The sequence below is a fragment of the Salmo salar genome, chromosome 23 (assembly GCF_965601325.2).
Source record: "Salmo salar chromosome 23, fSalSal1, whole genome shotgun sequence".
NCBI classification, from domain to species: domain Eukaryota; kingdom Metazoa; phylum Chordata; class Actinopteri; order Salmoniformes; family Salmonidae; genus Salmo; species Salmo salar.
The window spans coordinates 22176378-22199977 of NC_138313.1; the positions used below are offsets into that span (position 1 = coordinate 22176378).

At 44.1% G+C, this 23600-nt stretch overlaps 1 protein-coding gene across 21 annotated transcripts in view; it reads left to right on the forward strand.

Annotated features, from left to right (window-relative positions):
- LOC106584104 (protein furry homolog-like) overlaps nucleotides 1-23600 on the forward strand; it is a 92617-nt gene that overhangs the window by 9904 nt on the left and 59113 nt on the right. For 9 of the 21 annotated variants that reach the window (XM_082967954.1, XM_082967958.1, XM_082967964.1 and 6 more), the window contains exon 1: nucleotides 9786-10344. In XM_082967954.1, the coding sequence (XP_082824080.1) occupies nucleotides 10125-10344 (220 nt within the window). In that variant the 5' untranslated portion in view covers nucleotides 9786-10124. Of the gene's footprint in view, nucleotides 1-2390; nucleotides 2427-2790; nucleotides 2866-9784; nucleotides 10345-20661; nucleotides 21306-23600 lie in introns of those variants that run through there. The other 12 variants (XM_082967961.1, XM_082967969.1, XM_082967960.1 and 9 more) reach the window with 7 other exon arrangements.

Genomic DNA, 23600 nt, shown 5'->3' on the forward strand with positions numbered 1-23600 from the left:
AGCGCGAATCACACCGGTATCTTGTACACCATGAGAGAGATTTTTTTTGTTTTGTTGTAAAGTCAACCTCACCTGAGAGGTTCATCTTTAATTTTATCTCCACTTTTCTTACAAAAAGTAGGGAAGTATATATTAGAAATATCTAAACTTAGATTTTTGAGGGCTTAATTGGTACACCTACTAGAGGTCGACCGATTATGATTTTTCAACGCCGACACCACCGATACTGATTTATTGGAGGACCAAAAAAAGCCGATACCGATTAATCGGACGTTTTTTTTATGTTTTTTTTTTTTTTACATTTTTTGGGGTTTGTAATAATGACAATTACAACAATACTGAATGAACACTTATTTTTAACTTAATATAATACATCAATAAAATCAATTTGTCCTCAAATAATGAAACATGTTCAATTTGGTTTAAATAATGCAAAAACAAAGTGTTGGAGAAGAAAGTAAAAGAGCATTATGTGCCATGTAATAAAGCTAACGTTTAAGTTCCTTGCTCAGGACATGAGAACATATGAAAGCTGGTGGTTCCTTTTAACATGAGTCTTCAATATTCCCAGGTAAGAAGTTTTAGGTTGTAGTTATTATAGGACTATTTCTTTCTATACGATTTGTATTTCATATACCTTTGACTATTGGATGTTCTTATAGGCACTTTAGTATTGCCAGTGTAACAGTATAGCTTCCGTCCCTCTCCTCGTTCCTACCTGGGCTCAAACCAGGGACACATCGACAACAGCCACCCTCGAAGCAGCGTTACCCATGTAGAGGAAGGGGAACAACCACTCCTAAGTCTCAGAGCGAGTGATGTTTGAAACGCTATTAGCGCGCACCTGCTAACTAGCTAGCCATTTCACATCGGTTACACCAGCCTCATCTTGGGAGTTGATAGGCTTGAAGTCATAAACAGCGCAATGCATTGCGGAGGGCTGCTGGCAAAACGCACGAAAGTGCTGTTTGAATGAATGCTTACGAGCCTGCTGGTGCCTACCATCGCTCAGTCAGACTGCTCTATCAAATCATAGACTTAATTATAACATAATAACACACAGAAACACGAGCCTTGGGTCATTAATATGGTCGAATCCAATAACTATCACGTTTATTCTTTCAGTAAAATACGGAACCGTTCTGTATTTTATCTAACGGGTGGCATCCATAAGTCTAAATATTCCTGTTACATTGCACAACCTTCAATGTTATGTCATTATTACGTAAAATTGTGGCAAATTAGTTCGCAACGAGCCAGGCGGCCCAAACTGTTGCATATACCCTGACTCTGCGTGCAATGAATGCAAGAGAAGTGACACAATTTCACCTGGTTAATATTGCCTGCTAACCTGGATTTCTTTTAGCTAAATATGCAGGTTTAAAAAATATATACTTCTGTGTAATGATTTTAAGAAAGGCATTGATGTTTATGGTTAGGTGCAGTCGTGCAACGATTATGCTTTTTTCGCAAATGCGCTTTTGTTAAATCATCCCTCGTTTGGCGAAGTTGGCTGTCTTTGTTAGGAAGAAATGGTATTCACACAGTTCGCAACGAGCCAGGCGGCCCAAACTGCTGCATATACCCTGACTCTGTTGCAAGAGAAGTGACACATTTTTCCTAGTTAAAATAAATTCATGTTAGTAGGCAATATTAACTAAATATGCAGGTTTAAAAATATATATTTGTGTATTGATTTTAAGAAAGACATTGATGTTTGTGGTTAGGTACAAGTTGGAGCAACGACAGTCCTTTTTCGCTAATGCGCACCACATCGATTATATGCAACGCAGGACAGGCTAGATAACTACACATGGTTGATGATACTACTAGTTTAACTAGTGATTATGATTGATTTATTGTTTTTTGTAAGTTTAATACTAGCTAGCAACTTACCTTGGCTTCTTACTGCATTCGCGTAACAGGCAGGTTCCTCGTGGAGTGCAATGTAAAGCAGGTGGTTAGAGCGTTGGACTAGTTAACCGTAAGGTTGCAAGATTGAATCCCCGAGGTGACAAGGTAAAAATCTGTCGTTCTGCCCCTGAACAAGGCAGTTAACCCACCGTTCCTAGGCCGTCATTAACTGACTTGCCAAGTTAAAGAATATTTATATAAAAAATGAATCGGAAAATTGGTGGCCAAAAATACTGATTTGTTATGAAAACTTGAAATCGGCCCTAATTAATCGGTCGACCTCTAACACTTCACCTAATCTGTTACTCCCCAACCCAGTGAGGTAAAAAGGGCCTTTATGGTCTTGTTCTCTGCTCCACTTGTTCTGTCTGTGGTCTGGTAACACACCTTTCCGGTGTTGTGGTCTGAGCTGTAACAGGAAGTTAATCTATTATTCACAGGTCTCTCTGTGTGTGTGTGTGTGTGTGAAGCATTTTGTCTGTACTTGTTGGAGAAAGATGCCTCATTCCACTGTGAGTGTGTGAATAAGTTTGTTTTGCTGCCTTTTTAAATAGTGATGTGCTGTGCAGTTAGAGGTGTTTCCATTGAACGTCTGATCAGTGGAAACAGGATGCACCTGAGCTCAATTTCGCGTCTCATAGCAAAGGGTCTGAATACTTTTGTAAATAGGGTATTTCTGTTTTGTATTAATACATTTGCAACAATTTCTAAATCTGTTTTCGCTTTGTCGTTATGGGGTATAGATGAAGTTTTTCTCAATGTGGAAAATTTAGGGGTCTGAATACTTCCCGACTGCACCGTATAGGAGGTTGTTACAGGATGCATCTCTGTGGGTGATTGACTGGTGTGGTAACTAATTGAATGATTTTGTTTCAGAGTCTTGTGCGCTGACATCGTTGGGACCTCTCCTTCCTGACTGTCCCAGTACAGCCACTGCTCTATGGCCTTAAGGTACGTAACCTCACACGGGTTTAGCAGGAGCTGTTTGCACTGTGATTTTCTAACATGGCTGTTACAGGAGCTCAGAGCTAAGCAGTGTGGGAACTGGGAAAGATTATTATGGTCGAAATAATAATTTTAGTTATTTGTTTAAATATTCCTTTTAATTCTCTTGGCTTTAAACACTATATTAGGAAGTGGCATAGATGTTTTGGGCACTTTGTTTGGCAGCCAGGCACTTGTCAGTCTCACTGGTGGTGGTTTTGACTCAAGGCTGTGAACTAGGTGTTGTCTGTCAGCTGTGTGACATGAGAAATGTCACCTCAGTCTGACACTGATACTCTACCACCATTAGACAGAACACACGAAGAAAGAGTTCTGTTCTTTGTATCATTTCCTTTGTGTCGTATGAGTCTCTTTCTTGATAGATCAGTGAAACTTGTTGAAGGGTTCCTTTCGGTCTAAGTGTGCACTGCCGGGCTTGTCTGATAGCATGAAAATGCCAAGGTATGCAAGGGCACGTCTCTGCAGGACAGAGAGGAGCACGTTGGTTCCTGCAACATATCAATAGAATAAGTTTGACCTTTTAGCTTGCGCTCTTTTATTGGTTCTTGAGCAAGCAGTAATGTAGCAGAGTTGGAATGGAGCTGTTTGGTTCTGTTCACTTCAATCTAGCAGTTTTATAGTGCCGTGCAACACTCTGGCCTCTAGCCGGTCATTTGAAGCCCTCTTGTTAGTTCTGAGTGGTGATTGGCCAAGACCGAAACGTGTGTGATTGTGACCTGGGGGCTGGTTAAGTGACATTCTCACGTTCCCCAGCAATGACAACCATGTTGCCTGTGGGCGGACCCTACAACTATCTCAGGAGAGGCAACATGGCGACTGCCTGGTTTCAATGACACACCCCCCCCCCCCCCCCCCCCGTGTTCAGATCTATGAAAGATCTGGATATTTGGAGGCAATGATGGATGAAGCGAAGCTCCGTCGTCCTTTCAGACCTGTGAAAAACTGAAGGGGGTATGTGAGAGCCAGGTAAAGGGGCAAGGCCAGAGGCATTGGACAAGTGTTGCAGGAGGTGATTCACTGCTGAAACAGGCATCAAAGGTGTCATGTCAGACCATGTTTGCAGACTGCACAAGCTCCTTTTATCAACTCCTGTAGTGTTTGTCCAGACCACGGGAGGGCGTACAGCAACTGTCCTTACCCAACCTACTCCAGCTGTTGTTTGGGATCAGGTCAGGTGGACTAGCTGGCTGGGTTTCTGTCACGTGGAGGGAGCACAGCTCCGCTCTCACATAACAGGAGGGTCATCCTCAGGACTCCTCAGTGAATGACCTTGTGTCTATCTGCGAGTGTAGCCAAGTGTTTGGGCGCTGTACAATCTGAGATGGCCCGGCCCCAGCAGTTTTCCTGTTTTTCTCAGGCGTGAAAGCAGGCCTAGGGCCTGACTAGCGTCGGGGCGGTATCCAGTGAGGCGTAGGAACCCTTGCGCATTGTTCCTTGAGTTTCCTCTCTCACATTCCCCGGGGCTGACTGGGATCTGGGCCTCCTGCAGTGGGCTATTGTTTTAACCTGGCAGCAGCACTGACCTGGCCCTTCCACACTGCAGCCACCTCCACTGGCCATTGTACTGCCCTGGTCCAGTGATGATGATCTGACTGATCACTAGGCTTTCTCACTCTCTCTAGGCCTAACTGGCTTCTTTCTCTCTCTCTTCCAATCCTCTACTCAGCTCAGTCGCTCTCTCTTTCGCTCAATCTTTCAACTATTCATTTGCTATTTTGATCTGTTTTCTGTCAGATTAATTTTGGTTTGTTTTACATACACTGTATACACAATTAGGAGCACTGATATTTCCATGACAGACTGACAAGGTGAATTCAGGTGAAAGATATGATCCTTATTGTTGTCACTGGTTAAATCCACTTCAATCCGTGTAGATGGACAGGAGGAGACGGATTAGAGGTGTTTTTAAGCCTTGAGACATGGATTGTGTATCTGTGCCATTGAGAGTGAGCTCAGCGCAAAGGCTCCTTCATCAGCTCCTCTGCTCAATGCTTTTTGTGCTGGCAGTGCAGTCTACTGACTGGCCTCTAGAGGGCAGGGCTGCTGTAATGCTAGCTGCCTAAGACATCCCAGTACACACCACCACTCCTGTCCTTTTTTTGGCTTGTATGCATGCCACACTGCAGCTTTATTCTGACACAGCAAAAACAGTTATGTGGTTAGTACTGAATAAGTGAAAAGTAAAATGTGAAGAACAAGACAGTGTTTTCCCTGTGGCTCAGTTAGTAGAGCATGGTGTTTGCAACGCCAGCATGGTGTGTGCAACGCCAGGGTTGTGGGTTCAATTCCCACGGGGGGCCAAAAAGAAATGCATGGTATGAAATGTATGCATTCACTACTGTCGCTCTGGATGAGAGCGTCTGCTAAATGACTAAAATGTAATGTGTTTTGGCTGGCGTTTTTGGATTCTTAAAAATAAAATAAAAACTCTGTGGGGTGATTTGACAGAAAGCAGCTTTAACAACACGGGGGGGTATGCTGGGGTGGTACTGAAACTATTATACCACCTCAACTTGTTCTCACGCTGCACCAAAGGATGTGAGCACTTCCTCTTTACTTCCTACTGTGCCAGAACTCTAACCCACGGCTCTGTCCTACTGAACACTAGTACAGCTGACCTCAGTAAACCTGCATCAGTAGGTGCTGTACCTGTCTATTGCGCAGCTCTCAAAACAGTAGAATTCAGATTATATGATACTAACTCATCTTTGTTCTATTTTAAGTTGTTTTACACAAGATGGGATGAACTTCATCTGTCACAGCTGTTCTCAGATCAGGTTGGTAGAGGGCGCTCAGAGGGAGGTGTTTGTACTATTGGCTGAACTAAACCGCTCACAATAGGTGTGGTGAAGACGAATCAGCAGAAAATTGACTTTCTTGATAATGGCTCTGTAAATGGGCTACATCATCCATGTTGTGGCAATTCCTATTGAGTTAAACTGTTCTGTTTGAATATCTATGCGATGCATGCATATTTAGTAACCTATAGAGCAAGGGTACTCTAATACTATTTGAGAAGGTCCAGTCACACACTTCCTAGGTGGCAAAGGTAGGAATGGATATGGTCTAGGGCTGGGAATTGCCCTGGAACTTCCGATAAGATATTCTAACGATACTTAAGTGCCGATATGTATTGCGATTCTCACGATGCTATATGTATTGTTATTCAATATTGCAATTAGATGTTTCAAACATATTGCTCACTACTGTATATGTCTGCTGCAAAGAGACCAAGAGCATGAGAGAAAGGGTTTTGATCAGTCATGAAAATAAGTGCTGATGACATTGACTCACTATTTTAAAAAGATGGAGAACAAGCTTAGGAGGTAAAATACTGGAGTTTTTGTGCAGGTACAACCAACTAGCGCTAGCTAACGCTACCAATACTTAGAAATCAATACTTAGATTAAGTATTGATATATTGTCCAAAATAATATTGTGATGTGTAACTATATCGATTTCCAGTTTTAATGCGTATTTCCTGCAATTCTGCTCATTTTGCCATGTCTTATATTTGTTCATATAATACCCGGGTTCGAACGGAGTTCGTGTAAATAGAGCATGTGCGAGACAATGGGATTGGAAAGTGTTAAGTGTAGGGTTGGGCAGTATCCAGATTTTCATAGCCTCACACCGTCTTTCTCTCTCACTGGGATTTACGGTATTACCAGTTTAGTACACAAGGGCCCCCCCCCCCAAACAAAATGCTAACAACATTAGCACAAGTAATGGCTCATTTGCATTTAGGCTCCTAGCTAAATATGCTAACGAGCACAAACGAAAATAAATTAATTGCAAAGACAGGCAATCCGGCTTATAAAATTATACATATATAGGTAGGACCAGGTCTCTCTTAAAATATATGTTTATCTCAATGAGGAAACTTGTATAACTAAGTTAAAAAATATATTTAAAAAAAGTTGACTTATTTATTATTTTTGATAGTTTGGACCTTTTACAAGCGAATGTGAAAGAGAACTTTAGCAAATGAACAATGTTTTGACACATGCTTGTCTGAAGACCGAATAGTACTGTGTCTCTGTGGAGTTTGGGAGTCGCTAGGGCAATGGGAAAGCCTACTATGCTCAGAGGAGATAGGGGAGGAGCAGAAGGGCCCAGAATAGAGAGGAGAAAAACGCAAGGAAATCAAGCTGCAGTGGCAGCTGTGCAGATAACTCATCCAAAGGGCTTTGACATCTCAAACATGGCAGAAAGCTAACACAATATGATGCCCCTTGACCTTACTAATTCAGCCACTTTGATAACTAGCAAGTTAAACTCAGGGGTCGCCCTAACGCACAATTCTTTGTTTTTCACGCAGGAGAAAAATATAAAACGCATAAGAATTATCTAAACTGCTTCTTTTAGTGTTATTTCTGCTCAGCATCAAACAAATGTTCTATTCAATTGCACTTCTCCATTCTGAGAATTCACAAAGGCATTCTATCAAAAGACCGTGCTCTGACTGTGTAGCTACTTTTCTCAGGTACTTCTCTCTTAGTAGCCAGCCTACTTTTCTCAGGTACTTCTCTCTTAGTAGCCAGCCTACTTTTCTCAGGTACTTCTCTCTTAGTAGCCAGCCTACTTTTCTCTGGTACTTCTCTCTTAGTAGCCAGCCTATTTTTCTCAGGTACTTCTCTCTTAGTAGCCAGCCTACTTTTCTCAGGTACTTCTCTCTTTGCAGCCAGTCTACTTTTCTCTGGTACTTCTCTCTTTGCAGCCAGCCTACTTTTCTCAGGTACTTCTCTCTTTGCAGCCAGCCTACTATTCTCTGGTACTTCTCTCTTTGCAGCCAGGCTACTATTCTCTGGTACTTCTCTCTTTGCAGCCAGGCTACTATTCTCTGGTACTTCTCTCTTTGCAGCCAGCCTACTTTTCTCTGGTACTTCTCTCTTTGCAGCCAGCCTACTATTCTCTGGTACTTCTCTCTTTGCAGCCAGCCTACTATTCTCTGGTACTTCTCTCTTTGCAGCCAGTCTACTTTTCTCTGGTACTTCTCTCTTAGTAGCCAGCCTACTTTTCTCTGGTAAAATGCAAGATTAACTTTAAGCCAAACATTATGAAAGATAGCTGGTTACATTCTTTCTGTGATAAACAGAAATATGATGGCCAAATACTTTATTTTCATTGTAAGCTCATTTACTTGTGTGGCTGCCAGCCAAATAGTGTTGCACTTCTGTTGTCCTCTGACAATGAAGCTATTTTCTGCTGAATGTGTTGCACTAATGTATTTTCTGTGAAGGAAAACTATAGTTGCACGTCCCTGAACACTCTATTGAAACAAAACACGGTTGACTTTCAATATAAAACGCAACCCCTGTCAATACACAGCTGGACTCGCTTTCTCCCGTTGTGCTATTTACAAACCAACACGACTGGCTCAAAGATTCTGGGCAACTACAGTAAGCTTCATAATGTGACGGGTGAAATGAAGAACACTATCTTTATCTCTTATCGTGTTGCACATGTTGCCTGCAGGTATTTACTTACAGTAGCTACAAATATGACAATTTATTGGAGAACTTTTGGAGTTTTGACATGATTGAAAAACCATCCCGTGGCTATTTACAAATACCCCGGTATATGGTATACCGCCCAAGCTAAGTCAAGTGTATGTTTAGTACAATATGACAGTTCACTGGGCGATAAGGGTTATCAGTATACACAGACGGGCCGGAGTCATCCTGTCATGGAGCGCATGTCCGTGCCTTATAAACGATGACACTGGGAAAAAGTGATTGGTTGGAGAGATTCTTTATTGTATCTCAAGGTATAGCCAAGAATCCTGAAACAAAAGAGAATGTTGGTTAGAGTTGCGCATTCCGTTAGCCAACAATACTTTGACGTAAGGCGCCAAAGTCGAGTGTTTGCACGCCGTTTACTTTTAAACAATAACTTGTTAACCATGTTTCTACCCTATATAAAGCTGCCCATTTAAACGTACATGCTCTAGCAATGTGAAATATATTATTACAGTAACGATAGACGTGTTGGTAGAGAATAAACACATAATTTAACCTACCTGATTAGTTTGTTTTGAAGCGCCGCGCTGTTTTTTGTTGAAGTGCCGGTGTGCATTACGCAAATTAGTCTACGAGCCAGAGGAACATTTTTATTGGTTTTTGGGAACAACTAAAGTGATGAATTATCACAGTGGGAAATGACTTCATGAATGTGTATTGTGTGACTTAAATAAATAGTTATGGCACAAGATATTCAAATGTGGGTTTATTTAAAACGGTTGTTTTTATGGTGTTATATGTCCATGGGAAATTAGGCATTTATGGTAGAAATGTGTTTCGGGGCTATAATGATGGAACGTTCGTTCCTAGCTGAAGGGAGTTCCTGGAAGGAGTACTTAGGTGTTCAGTTGGCCTTTTCCTGGGGGAGAGCAGGCTGGGCAGGTAACAGGTTGGCTAGAGTAGAGCCATACCTGAGTTTTGTAATGGGTAAAGAGTTGTTTCCGGAATAGTTTATACCAAGAATATCTTAGATTTATTCTTTGTCAACGTCCTGTTTTTATTTTCTGTAATAAGTTTATCGTCCTGCACCTGTTAATATTGTAAATAAAAGCCGCCTAAGAGAGGTGAGCGCCAGAACATCCAGTCTGTCTCTGATCTGCCACTTCTGTTTTACACACCCCTTCCACTTCTCACTAATTCCCCACCAAGACTGGTCTCTCTTCCTTCTCGCTCACTCTTCGAAGAGAGGTAGGCCAGGGTGTTGTCTCTGTTTTGATTGGCTGTGGGCCCATGCGTGCGTTATCTCCTGTGGAACATGTTCTGGTCCTGCCCCTGATAGGGCCTGGCAACCGACCTGGCCTGGCTCCACCCACTCCTGATTACATCACTGCTGGAGTGTGATGTCTGTTTGCCTTCTCCCTCTGAGCAGACAGGTACTGTTTCTGGCTGCGCAGGAAGTTTCTCCCATTCCGACTCTTCGCTGTAGGGGGATACAACAGACTGAGTTTCAATAGGCCAGGTAGTGTCTCTTCATTCTTCTAATGGGCTGTCTGTTGTTGACTATCGTAGTCTACGATATCACTGACTGTACAGCGCTAAGCAGCAGGCAGACATAGTGGCTGTAACCCTGGCTGTTCGTGGTAAACAGCCAGGTAGTTTTGTGGGGGAAGATGGTGCAGAGTGACTGACTGTGGATTTGGACTGGATGCTGGACTGAGTGAGTTGGCGTGAATACAGACAGACATGGAGTTCCTAAGGAGTCTGGTCCCGGCCGCCATATCGTGGGACGGGGGGGCATTGGAGTCTGGGGGAGGGTTGCCCCGGGAGACAGGCCCCCGTCTGCTGAGGATGAAGCGCCTGGGCCTGCAGGCCACGGGCCAGACCATCGAGGAGGACCAGGAGGGTCTGGTGAATACCTCCACCACCAGGCCCGTCCGCTCCAACCGGACCAACCGCATCAAAGGTACTGACAGACTAAGAAGCCTCCTCTTACAATGAATGACTGACTCGACTTATCAAGACCACAGAGTTTTGCATTTATGTTTAACTCTGTTGTCGTATGCACTTGAGGTGCTGTTGAGCAGAGTCAAGTCAATCAACTTGCTGACTCTTTTTGTTTTATTTTGGCCTAGTACATGGTAAACCGATAACGTCATCAGCTGCAATAACTTTCTAACGTGATACCAATGAGACGCCATCACATGAAACACAGTAGGCTATAGGATCATTGAGGGTGGAGGGTTTGTTCTGTTATTGCCACATCAGTACCTCCAGGTAAAGTAAGGCTTTGTGTCTTGTGTGTGTGAAAGAGTTTAACATTTGTGTGGTAGTGAGCGATCTGGGACATTGACAATTCTGGGCTCCAAAGTGGCACAGCGGTCTAAGGCACTGCATCTCAGTGCAAGAGGCATCACTACAGTACCCGGTTTGAATCCAGGCTGTATCACATCCGGCCATGATTGGGAGTCCCATAGGGCGGCGCACAACTGACCCAGCGGTGTCCGGGTTTGACCGGTGTAGGCCGTCATTGTAAATAAGAATTTGTTCTTAACTGACTTGCCTAGTTAAATAAAAATGTCACATGCAGCATGCTCATACCGCTATGACCACAAGGTATTACAGACGGAGAACTCTGAAAGGGCACAGTGAAAGTTAGCAGGACGGTGGAATATTCTATCACAAAGTCACTGAGCGGTGTTATATTGTATGCTGAAATGGAACTTGAGTTGCTGTTATTACATTTTTTTTGGCTTAAATATATTTAGAATGCTCTATGATACGGTAGCTTCTGAGTTTAATGGCTTGGAATGGATCTCTAACATGGTTTGTTTTGGTTCTGAAAGGGCCATTAAATACACACAAAATAATTTACTGTTGGCTTCAAAATGGAGGCCCAAACGCATCTGTTTTATAGTAAGCACTCAACAGGCCTCTCGTTTTTGTGTGTGTGTGTGTGTGTGTGTTCACCAGCCTCTTTCCATCATCCGCAGGGTGATGACTCGTCAGTTGATCAGCATGGCTTTGTGCTCAGCCCTGCCTGTCAGAACAAGCTCGCTCTCTGTTTGCTCCTCCCTGAAACATGGCTGAATCAACAAATCAACCAATTCTCCCTATGAGAGCTTTACAGCTAGTCCACACTGACAGCTGGCTACACCGAAATACAGTCCCACGCTGTTTTCCCTTCAGACGCACCAGGACACACCAGTTCTGACCCCAGGTTGAGAGAGAGCTTACATGTCTACGAGACGACACAAAAAGCTTTTTACTGTAGCAGCTGGGTGACGGTATGAGTGTTAATCTGAACTCCACGCTGTTACTACTGACATTCCTATTCTAGGGCAATGAGGTGCCTCTATTCAGGTTAGATTTGACAAAGTCGCTGAGTTGTACAGAAATGGATCCATGCCACGCGCATGGTGGAAGGTGAACGGGTAGCACTTTGCCAGGTTTGGAAGTTACCCCTCCCCTTCTCCGGGACTTTCCTGTGTGGAACATGTTTGTGGTCTCAAGATGAATTTCCCTCCCTAATTTTCCCTCTGAGAATGAAAAACCTGAATGAATCCAGGTTCTATTCAACCAGGACACTGCCTTCCGCTGTATTAGACAAGAACACACTACTTTTATGTTGATGACGGTGGTAATGTGTCGTCTAATGGATGGGGTGCGTGATGATGATGATGATGATGATGATTACTGTGGTTTATGGCGTAGCCTAAAGAATCAAGGAAACATTTTGAATGTTTTTGAAGCTGCTCTTTCTGCAGTTTGGGACCTCCCTCACACACCCTTCCCACATGATTCAGTGTCACGTCCTCGGTCTCTCCTCTAGTCTGCCATGGCCTGCCCTTCCTGCATTGACTTTTGAGGTGGTGCTCTCTTTCGCTCTCTGTTATTGGTCATTGAAGCACACAATGACATCACCCCTGTGGTGGATATGCTGCAACCTGATTCCAGGGAATTATCTGATACGTATCTGGTTAAAGGGTGCCCGGTGTGTTCGTGAATGTGACTAAACGCAGATGTTTTTGTGTGTATGTGGGGTACTTTATAATGTGGAGATGTGTGTGTGTGTTGGGGATGGGGTTATTGGCTGACTCTTGATACACATGTTGTAGCCTAGTACCTCTTTCTTAACTGGTGTCTTTGACCTCCATGATGATGCTGGTACAGACATCTAGCACCAGTTTTGTAATCGGGCTGCATACAGGGAGCAGAACTGCTAACCCAAAAGGCAGTAACAGTAAAATAGTATTACCGAGCCAGCCAGCAACTCCTGTGGGAAAACTCTCATAGCAGAGGGGACAAATCGTTTTATGAACACTCAGACTCTCAAATAACTGACCCATCACATGAGGAATGAAATTGCCGAGAGTGAGGGGCTACGTGTGTTTGTGAAGAGGTTTAATTCCAAATTGGCTGGCCGACAGCAGCTCTGTGCTTCTATGCGTAGGGAGGGACTCATTGTGCTGTGCTGTGGTGACCTTAAAGTAACTCTCCCCTGACTCAGCTCTGTGGATTTGATAGTCAAATCTGGGGAAGCTGGGTCAAGTGAGGTGGAAGACGGGATATGGTGAAGTGGCGTGAAGGAAGTGGTGGTGGTTCTGGATGGAAAGTGAATGGTTATGGATGGGAGCTTCTAGTGCGTGTTATTAACATATTAAAAAATGATTGAAGATGCTCAGCTAGCTGCTTAGCGATCAGAGTTGAAACAAAATCTATTAGAACCAACCTTGCCTCTCACCTTGACGTAGTGTTATGGCGCTAAATATAATGTTGATAGCATTGTGAGGCATTAGGAGGAGGACGGTAGACCTATATAGGATTATTTTTTATATTTTAATTTTACCTTTATTTAACCAAGTAGGCCAGTTGAGAACAAGTTCTCATTTACAACTGCGACCTGGCCAAGATGAAGCAAAGCAGTGCGACAAACAACACAGAGTTACACATGGAATAAACAAACGTACAGTCAATAACACAATAGAAAAATCTATGTACAGTGTGTGCAAATGTAGAAGAGTAAGGCAATAAATAGGCCACAGAGGCGAAATAATTACAATTTAGCATTAACACTGGAGTGATAGATGTGCAGATGATGATGTGCAAGTAATTACTGGGGTGCAAAAGAGCAAGAAGATAAATAACAATGTGGGGATGAGGTAGTTGGGTGTGCTATTTACAGATTGGCTGTGTACAGGTACAGTGATCGGTAAGCTGCTCTGACAGCTGATGCTTAAAGTTAGAGAGGGAGATATAAGTCTCCAGCTAAAGCAATTTGTTTGTCATTGGCAGCAGAGAACTGGAAGGAAAGGTAGCCAAAGGAAGTGTTGGCTTTGGGGATGACCAGTGAAATATACCTGCTGGAGCGTGTGCTACGGGTGGGTGTTGCTATGGTGACCAGTGAGCTGAGATAAGGTGGGGCTTTACCTAGCAAAGACTTCTATATGACCTGGAGCCAGTGGGTTTGGCAACGAACGTATGTATGTACGTATGTATGTACGTATGTATGTACGTATGTATGTACGTATGTATGTACGTATGTGTGTGTGTATATATGTGTGTATATATGTATGAGGGCTTTGGTGACAAAACGGATGGCACTGTGCTAGACTACATCCAATTTGCTGAGTAGAGTGTTGGAGGCTATTTTGTAAATGACATCGCCAAAGTCAAGGATCGGTTTGGCAGCATGAGTGAAGGAGGCTTTATTGCGAAATAGGAAGCCGATTCTAGATTTAATTTTGGATTGGAGATGCTTAATGTGAGTCTGGAAGGAGAGTTTAGTCTAACCAGACACCTGGGTATTTGTAATTGTCCACAAATTCTGAGTCAGAACCGTCCAGAGTAGTGATGCTGGGCGGGTGCGGGCAGCAATCGGTTGAAGAGCATGCATTTAGTTTTACTAGCATTTAAAAGCAGTTGGAGGCCACAGGAGTGTTGTATGGCATTGAAGCTCGTTTGGAGGTTTGTTAACACAGTGTCCAAAGAAGGGCCAGATATATACAGAATGGTGTCGTCTGCGTAGAGGTGGATCAGAGAATCACCAGCAGCAAGAGCGACATCATTGATATATACAGAGAAAGGAGTCGGCCCGAGAATTGAACCCTGTGGCACCCCCATAGATTGCCAGAGGTCCGGACAACAGGCCCTCCGATTTGATACACTGACCTCTGTCTGAGAAGTAGTTGGTGAACCAGGCAAGGCAGTCATTTGAGAAACCAAGGCTATTGAGTCTGCCGATAAGAATGTTATGATTGACAGAGTCGAAAGCCTTGGCCAGGTCGATAAATACGGCTGCACAGTACTGTCTCATCGATGGCGGTTAGGACCTTGAGCATGGCTGAGGTGCACCCATGACCAGCTGGGAAACCGGATTGCATAGCGGAGAAGGTACGGTGGGATTCGAAATGGTCGGTGATCTGTTTTGTTAACTTTGTTTTAGAAGATTTTAGAAAGGTAGTGCAGGATGGATATAGGTCTATAACAGTTTGGGTCTAGAGTGTCTCACCCTTTGAAGAGGGGGATGACTGTGGCAGCTTTCCAATCTTTGGGGATCTCTGACGATACGAAAGAGAGGCTAGTAACAGGGGTTGCAACAATTTCGGCGGATAATTTTAGAAAGAGAGGTTCCAGATTGGCTAGCCAAGCTGATTTGTAGGCATCCAGATTTTGCAACTCTTTCAGAACATCAGCTATCTGGATTTGGGTGAAGGAGAAATGGGGGAGGCTTGGGCAAGTTGCTGCAGGGGGTGCAGAGCTGTTGGCCGGGGTAGGGGTAGCCTGGTCGAAAGCATGGCCAGACGTAGAAAAATGCTTATTGAAATTGTAGATTTGTCAGTGGTGACAGTATTTCCTAGCCTCAGTGCAGCTGGGAGGAGGTGCTCTTATTCTCCATGGACTTCAGTGTCCCAAAACCTTTTGGAATTAGTGCTACAGGATGCAAATTTCTGTTTGAAAAAGCTAGCATTTGCTTTCCTAACTGACTGTATATTGGTTCCTGACTTCCCTGAAATGTTGCATATAGCGCGGGGGCTATTTGATGCTAATGCAGTACGCCACAGGATGTTTTTGTGCTGGTCAAGGGCAGTCAAGTCTGGGAGTGAACCATCTGTTCTTAGTTCTAATTTTTTTTGAATGGGACATGCTTATTTAAGATGGTGAGGAAAGCACTTTTAAAGAGCAACCAGGCATCCTCTACTGGGGATGAGGTCAATATCCTTCAAGGATACCCGGGCCAGGTCGATTAGAAAGGCCTGCTCTCTGAAGTGTTTTAGGGAGCGTTTGACAGTGATGAGGGGTGGTCGTTTGACCGCAGACCCATTACGGATGCAGGCAATGAGGCAGTGATTGCTGAGATCTTAGTTGAAGACAGCAGAGGTGTATTTAGAGGGAAAGTTGGTCAGGATGATATCTAAGAGGGTGCCCATGGTTATGGATTTAGGGTTGTACCTGGTAGATTCCTTGATAATTTGTGTGAGATTGAGGGCATCTAGTTTAGATTGTAGGACGGCAGGGGTGTTAAGCATATCCCAGTTTAGGTCACCTAACAGTATGAACTCTGAAGATAGATGGGGCAGGCAATCAATTCACATATGGTGTCCAGGGCACAGCTGGGGGCTGAGTGGGGTCTATAACAAGCGGCAACGGTGAGACACTTGTTTCTGGAAAGGTGGATTTTTAGAAGTAGAAGCTCGAATTGTTTGGGCACAGACCTGGATAGTATGACAGAACTCTGCAGTAGATTACAGCTCCTATCAATTGTTGTTCTTTTCCCCCCTACTTTGTGCAGAACACTGTGGACAGGAAATGTATCTTCCGTCCTCACTGTGGCCTTACAGGAGGAACTCCCCCTGCCCAGTAATGTCTGGAGCCAGTCAGGACGGCCAGCTGTCAATCAGCCACTGTCACTCCTCCCATTGGACATCTGCCTCTACCTGGCCTGCCATGGTCTTTTTCAATTGAACCTTGAGCGCTAGTACAGATGGGCCTATATCATCAAAACAAACTGCCAAAATGTAGAGGTATGCATAGCTTAGTTCCATTGTTGACATTCTTGTTGGGGGCCCAGTGCTCTTTGATGATATCCTGTTCTGCTTTGGACAGAGTACTGTTTGATCTAACCTGAGAGAGCTGATACTGTTGTACTGCGTTCCTGAAGATATGAACAGTGTTTACTCTAAACAGTGCTCTCTCTGATATGGGCTCCCGAGTGGCGCAGCGGTCTGAGGTACAGCATCTCAGTGCAAGAGGTGTCATTACAGACCCTGGTTCGATTCCAGACTGTATCACAACCGGCCGTGATTGGGAGTCCCATTGGGCAGTGCACAATTGGCCCAGCGTTGTCCGGGGTAGGACGTCATTGTAAATAAGAATTTGTTCTAAACTGACTTGCCTAGTTAAATAAAGGTTAAAAAAATATATGTAAAAAATCTGAGCCATGGGTAGGTGAGGGGTGTGTGTTAAAGGGATACTACTGAATTTTAGCAATGAGGCCCTTTATCTACTTCCCCACTGTCAAATGAGCATGCTGGCAGATACCCATAGACTTCTATTCAGTGCGATAACGCTAGTTTGCATTGGCTCGCGAAACTACCTCTAACTTCCTTGATACTGAACACGGAGACCTAAAAATGGTATCCACAAGTTCATATGACTCTGGGGAAGTAGACATTGCCAAAATCCCAAAGTATCCTTTTAACCTCTCTGGGATATGTGGGACGCTAGTGTCCCACCTCGACAACAGCCAGTGATATTGCGGGGCGCCAAATTCAAACAACAGAAATCTCATAATTAAAATTCCTCAAATCCCAAAGTATCCTTTTAACCTCTCTGTTAATCCAACCACAGTGTCCGATTTTCAAAAAGGCTTTACGGCAAAAGCAAACCATGCTATTATCTGAGGACAGCACCCCAAACAAACAATCATAATTCAACCCACCAGGCACAACACAAAAGTCAGAAATAACATATATAATGCATGCCTTACCTTTGAGGAGCTTCTTCTGTTGGCACTCCAATATGTCCCATAACATCACAAATGGTCCTTTTGATCAACTAATTACGTCGTTATATATCCAAAATGTCAATTTATTTGGCACGTTTGATCCAGAAAAACATCGGTTCCAACTCACGCCACATGACTACTAAATATCTCATAAGTTACCTGTAATCTTTGTCCAAACATTTCAAACAACTTTAGGTATTTTTTAACGTAAATAATCGCTAAAATTTAAGGCGGGATAAACAGCGTTAAATACCGGAGGAAAACAATGTGGAGCGTGCTTTCTGGTCACGCGCCTCTATCAAACAGTACACTTCCCTCGAGCCTCGTTCTGAACAGGTGTACTTCTTCATTACACAAAGGAAAAGCATCAACCAATTTCTAAAGACTGTTGACATCCAGTGGAAGCGATAGGAACTGCAAGCAACTGCCTAAGAAGTCTTGGTTCCCAAAGAAAACCCATTGAAAAGAGAGTGACCTCAAAAAACATATATATCTATATATTTTTTTTTACATCCAGGTTGGTTTGTCCTCGGGATTTTGCCTGCCAAATAAGTTCTCTTATACTCACAGACATCATTCAAAGAGTTTTAGAAACTTCAGTGTTTTCTATCCAAATCTACCAATTATATGAATATCCTAGCTTCTGGGCCTGAGAAACAGGCAGTTTAATTTGGGCACGCTTTTCATCCGGACGTGAAAATACTGCCCTCTATCCCAAAGAAGTTAACTTCTTATTGATACGTGGGACGGTAGCGTCCCACCTGACCATCATCCGGTGAAATGGCAGAGCGCCAAATTAAATTACTATAAATATTAAACTTTCATGAAATCACTAGTGCAATACATCAAAATAAAGCTTAACTTGTTGTTAATCCAGCCAAGGTGTCAGATTTCAATAGGCTTTATGGTGAAAGGAAACCATGCGATTATCTGAGTACAGCATCCAGCACACAAATGCATAGCAAATCATTTTCAACCAGGGAGTTGCGACACGAAAGTCAGAAATAGCGATATAATATATGCCTTATCTTTGAAGATCTTCTGTTGGCACTCAAATGTCCCGGTTACATTACAAATGGGCCTTTTGGTTTGATAAATTCCTTCTTTATATCCATAAAAACTCAGTTTAGCTGGTGCGCTTCTGTCAATAATCCACTCGGTTTCCCTCCTTCAAAATGCATACAAAATAAATCCCAAACATTACCAATAAACTTATCCAAACAAGTCAATCAACGTTTATAATCAAACGTTAGGTACCCTAATACGCAAATAAACAATACAATTTAAGACAGAGAATCGTTAGTCTTTACCGGAGATAAACAAAAAGAACGTGCTCTCTCGGCCATGCGCTTGGAAACACTACAGCCAAAATGGGAGCTGCTTAGAAAAACGACAACTTCTCCCTAATTTTTCCAAAAACCAGCCTGAAACTCTTTCTAAAGACTGTTGACATCTAGTGGAAGCCCTAGGAACTGCAATCGGGGACGATGTTGACATCTAGTGGAAGCCCTAGGAACTGCAATCGGGGACGATTTCGCCCTATTATAAAAGTGCCAGGCATTGAAATCAGTGGTATGCTGATTTCTTTTAAAAATTTATATATATATTTTTTTTACTTTATTTTTTTAATGGTTTGTCATCGGGGTTTCGCCTACCATTTCAGTTCTGTTATACTCACAGACATTATTTTAACAGTGTTAGAAACTTTAGTGTTTTCTATCCAAATCTACCAATTATATGCATATCCTAGCTTCTGGGTCTGAGAAGCAGGCAGTTTACTTTGGGCACGCTTTTCATCCGGACGTGAAAATACCGCCCGCTATCCCAAAGAAGTTCAAATCCATTAAAGGGATACTTTGGGATTTTGGCAATGAAGCCATTTATCTACTTTCCCAGGGTCTGATTTAACTCATGGATACAATTTTTAGGTCTCTGCATCCAGTATGAAGAAAGTTATAGGTAGTTTCGTGAGCCAATGCTAACTGGTATTAGCGCAATGACCAAGCCTACGGTATCTACTTGCAGTTACCATAGACCTCCAGTCATTGCGTTAACGCTAGTTAACATACGGTCAATCACCGACAGCAATGAACACACTACTCCCTCTCCTTTCTACTGTATTTGTTTTAAATGGCTAAACTATTTCAGTACTGCTCCATCATAAGGCTCCTGAATGCCCAGTGACAATACTGCAGGGCGGGCAGGGTGTGACAATGCAGCTCTTTGTGGAGAGTTTGTTTACAATGCAGAGCCCTGCTTGGTTTTGCATAACTTATGTTGTGAGAGACAGTCATGTGATGGTGAGAGCGACTGAGAAAGAGAAAAGTGGAGAGGTTGCGCTACAAACGGAGGAAAAATATATATTTTGTTAGTGTTCATCTTGTATATCTGTTCTCCCTGAAGTGTTTTGTGAACAAAATGTAGTACTGTGTATGACCACAAATCAGTTGATGTCATGTGGCTCTATTTCAGTCTGCAGCCAGGGTTTAAAAAGAGACACAAACACACAATGGGGTGTGTGTCGCCAACGATGTGTGTGCGTTTCTTTGTGTCTGGTGGCTGTTGCTGGACAAAAACTATGATGTAATCCTATGACTCTTATGGGTGTGTCAGTTTGTTGTTGACCCAAACGGATTAAGTATCTTTCTACCCATCATGCCATGCTCTGTGGGTGAGGGCTGCAGCGTGCCATGTTCTGGGCCCCAGGCAGGTGAAAGGTGAAACCCCCCCCCAATATGGAGTCTCATGTTCAGCAGCATACTCTAGGCTACTCTGTGTTGGTGTGTGTGAAATACTTTTTTATAGGTGGAACATTTTTTTTGTATTTAAAGAAAATAATTTCCTGTTTTTGTTGGAAAAGTGCTGAATGGAGTTTGAATAGTGTTTTAATTTTGGTTTTATGCTGCTCTGGTGTGTCCTCCGCCTCCCTCCAAGTCCCCCCCAACCCCCCGGCTTTTTCAATCCCTCTTTTTCTTCCTCATACTGCAGTCGGGGATGACGCATCAGTATTACTGTGGAGAGAACAGGAAGTGTAGTTTTGATAGGCCAGCAGCGCTGGACCACAGCCAAGGAACACTCGCAGCATTTTGATGACATCACCTCTACCCCCCCCACCTCCCCTCACCCAGCTATTGAAACTAACCCTCTAGAGAGGGAGAGGGAGTGCGTCAGCAAGCATCAGTGAGCGAACAAGAGCTAGTGGAGGGGAGGGGTTGTCCGCAAGCGAATGGAGAGGGAGAGCGCGACGGGGGGAGAATAGCTGACAGTGCTAGCAGTAGCAGGCTTGGACTCGACACAGGAAGAGGAGAGGGAATATTGCTGTGCTCCGACCCGAGACAAGTCTTTTTTTTCTGCGTGCTGCTCCACTTCCCATTCCTCTCTAACACCGGGAGGAAAGTAGTTTTATTTATTTATTTATTTTCCTACGGTATTCATTCACCTCCGTGTTGTCTGTGCTGGGAGCGTGGTGAGGGACTCTGTGGATTGGCTAGCGAGCGGGCGTTTTGGATGGAATGCAGCTCTAAAGATCCTCACACTCTCCTCTCTCCTTGTCTCTCTGGGTGGTTGTACTTTCCACTGAACCCAGCTAACCAACCGTCTGACACTTCCCCATGGGCCTCTCTGCAAACAGCGGCTGACTGGTCTGTTCTGATGTTCACCATGACTCCTATAACCAGCTCCTCTGGAGGGTAGAACTGGGCTCCTGTCTGTTAGGAGGAGAGGTGTGTCTGTGTTTTGGGGGAGAGGAAGTGTGTATTTTTGGGCCAGCGAGGTTGGAGTTTCCAGTCTGTGTTTTGGAGGATAACGTTAACAGGACCGGTCTTTGGTAACAGCCCTCGCTGGCGTCATGCTGAGCCTGCAGGATTCGCTCTTCTTTGAGATCAGTATCAAGTCTCTGCTGAAGTCGTGGAGCGGCAGCTGTGAGTATCCTCATCACAGAGCCCGTCGGAAGCGCACACCCGACGTTTCTGTACCATACCTAGCAAACAACGCGCTCATCCATCTATATCACACACAGCCATTAAGACTGCTTATTCTCTTGGACATTCGCATCAATGGTTTAATCTGAGCAGAAAGGGGGAACGGGGGGGTCTAGGTGGTAGACAGATGGGGGAAATGTTTGGTCCAGCTGTGCCCGGTCTAGTTTGGTCTGTGTGCGGGTAGGAGAGGAGTGAGCGTTCCCATTCTCCCCCCTCTCTCTCTCGTCCTGACCTCTCTACTGGTTGGCTGCTCTTTGTCCCTCGGGACCTGTTGCTCTGATGAGCATCTGCAGATACAGACTCCGATTACAGACGCACACAGACGGGAAGTCCTCTCCCCTGAGTGTCTCCGTGAGGGCGCCAGGTGCTTGTTGTGTGGGTAAATGTGTCTGCACGAGCTCTCTGTCTTTTACTCTGTCGTCTGTCTGTCCGTGTCTCTCTCCCCCTCCATCATCCTCTGGGATGGCTAATGTTTCCTCATTGATCCGTCTTCTCGTTGACTCCCATTATTCGACTGGTATACAGATCACATCGGAGGGCCTGTGCACCATCCTATTGACCTTACCCATGGTCCTCATCTCTACTGGGAAGTTAGTTACAGTAAGGGTCACTACTGAAGCTGTGCTTGTTTGCCTCCCTCAGTGATTCTGTTTCTTTGATTATGAAGAAATCCGCACAGTGAGAATACTGGTCAGGTCACTTTTCTTGAGCAGTGAACCATTAGACTATGACTAAGCCTATTCTGGCTTGGTCTCATTTTAATATCTCTCGTTATATTTCCTCAAGACCTAAGTAGCCCAGTTCTTTTATTTATTTATCATTTTGATAAGCGTTTTTTGATCAAATGATCATCTGTAGTGTGTTCGTTAGCTTTGAGGAACTTCGCAATCCACCCGTACTGAGAGTGTGACTCAATTGCAGAGCCTCCGGAGGCCAAATCAAGCTCTGTGCCGCATCGCCGTGCGCCTCCCAAGTGATGTCACAATGCGGAGGGCTCCGTAAAGCTCTGCGTTGACATGATTTAGTTGACGGGGGGGGGTGACGGTACGTCCTGTATCAACACAAACTCACTTCCTTGACAACTTCCTTCACAACAGCTCTGCGAAGCGTAAGAAGCATGCATGCCCTGACTTCTGCGGAGGCCGAATCGCAGTACATCAAATGTTATTGATGTCACACATATTCAGCAGGTGTTATTGCGGTTATAGCGAAATGCTGTGCGGCCAATGGAGACACTGGAGTAACCATAAATCACCTTTAATGTGTTGCAAGCACAGTGAGCGGTGCTTTACTTTCAATTGTCAAACTGCTACTAGAACCCTAATTGTAATATGAAACTAACGGTCTGTTATTCAGTCTGTTACAGTAGCTAGCTGGCTCCTCGTAATGGCTCAGTAGAAATGCAAGGTGACCGTTGGGTAAACATGTTGTTTCCTAATGAATGCCCCTTCACCCCTCTGTTCCCCCTCTGTGTTGGCTGCCAACTCTCCATTGGGCCTCTCACTTAGAACAATGACGATTAAGGCTTAGTTTCAGCAACTGTCACTATGCCACCCTGCCAAAACGCTTTTCTCCCGCTCTCTCTCCCGCTTTCCTTCTGTTTCCCCCTATATTTAATGTCCCAGGATTTGCCCTGTCCTCAGTTCAGCCTGTCCTCAGTTCAGATCCTCTGCAGTCACAAGTCTTCAGCCAAAACACTCATTATAACAAGGTGGCTCTGTGATCATCATGCTCGGCAGTGAACTGACAGGTGTGTAATCACGCCTTAGGCTGCTTGTTACACCAGGGTTATCCACGTCCCCTTTAAACACTGGGAATGCATTTGTTTTACTACATTGCATGCGTGATCTGAGTAATACAGTGTTGTCTCTGAATTGTCTATGGGATTATTTGGACCTAAAGGAGGCCAGTCCAAACGCATTGGAACCTGGACGTGTCCAGACACATTTCTAGAATAGTGCTTCAGTACTACAACAGTGTTCTGTATGTGCAAACACATACACATAGTGTGTGTTCGATTGTCCCTGGTTGTCCTGGGAGCAGAAGTGAGGGCCTTGGGCAGGGCTCTATTTTTAAAGTGACTAGGTGGAGTCGCTCGCTCTAATACTTGTATAATCCCGCTGGGTGCTCTTTTAATTGCAGGTCTCACAGTGGACCTCTGGCACGCTATGCATGATGAGCATGGAGCATATGTGGCCTGGTTCATCTCCACTCAACACAGTAGCTACTAGACTA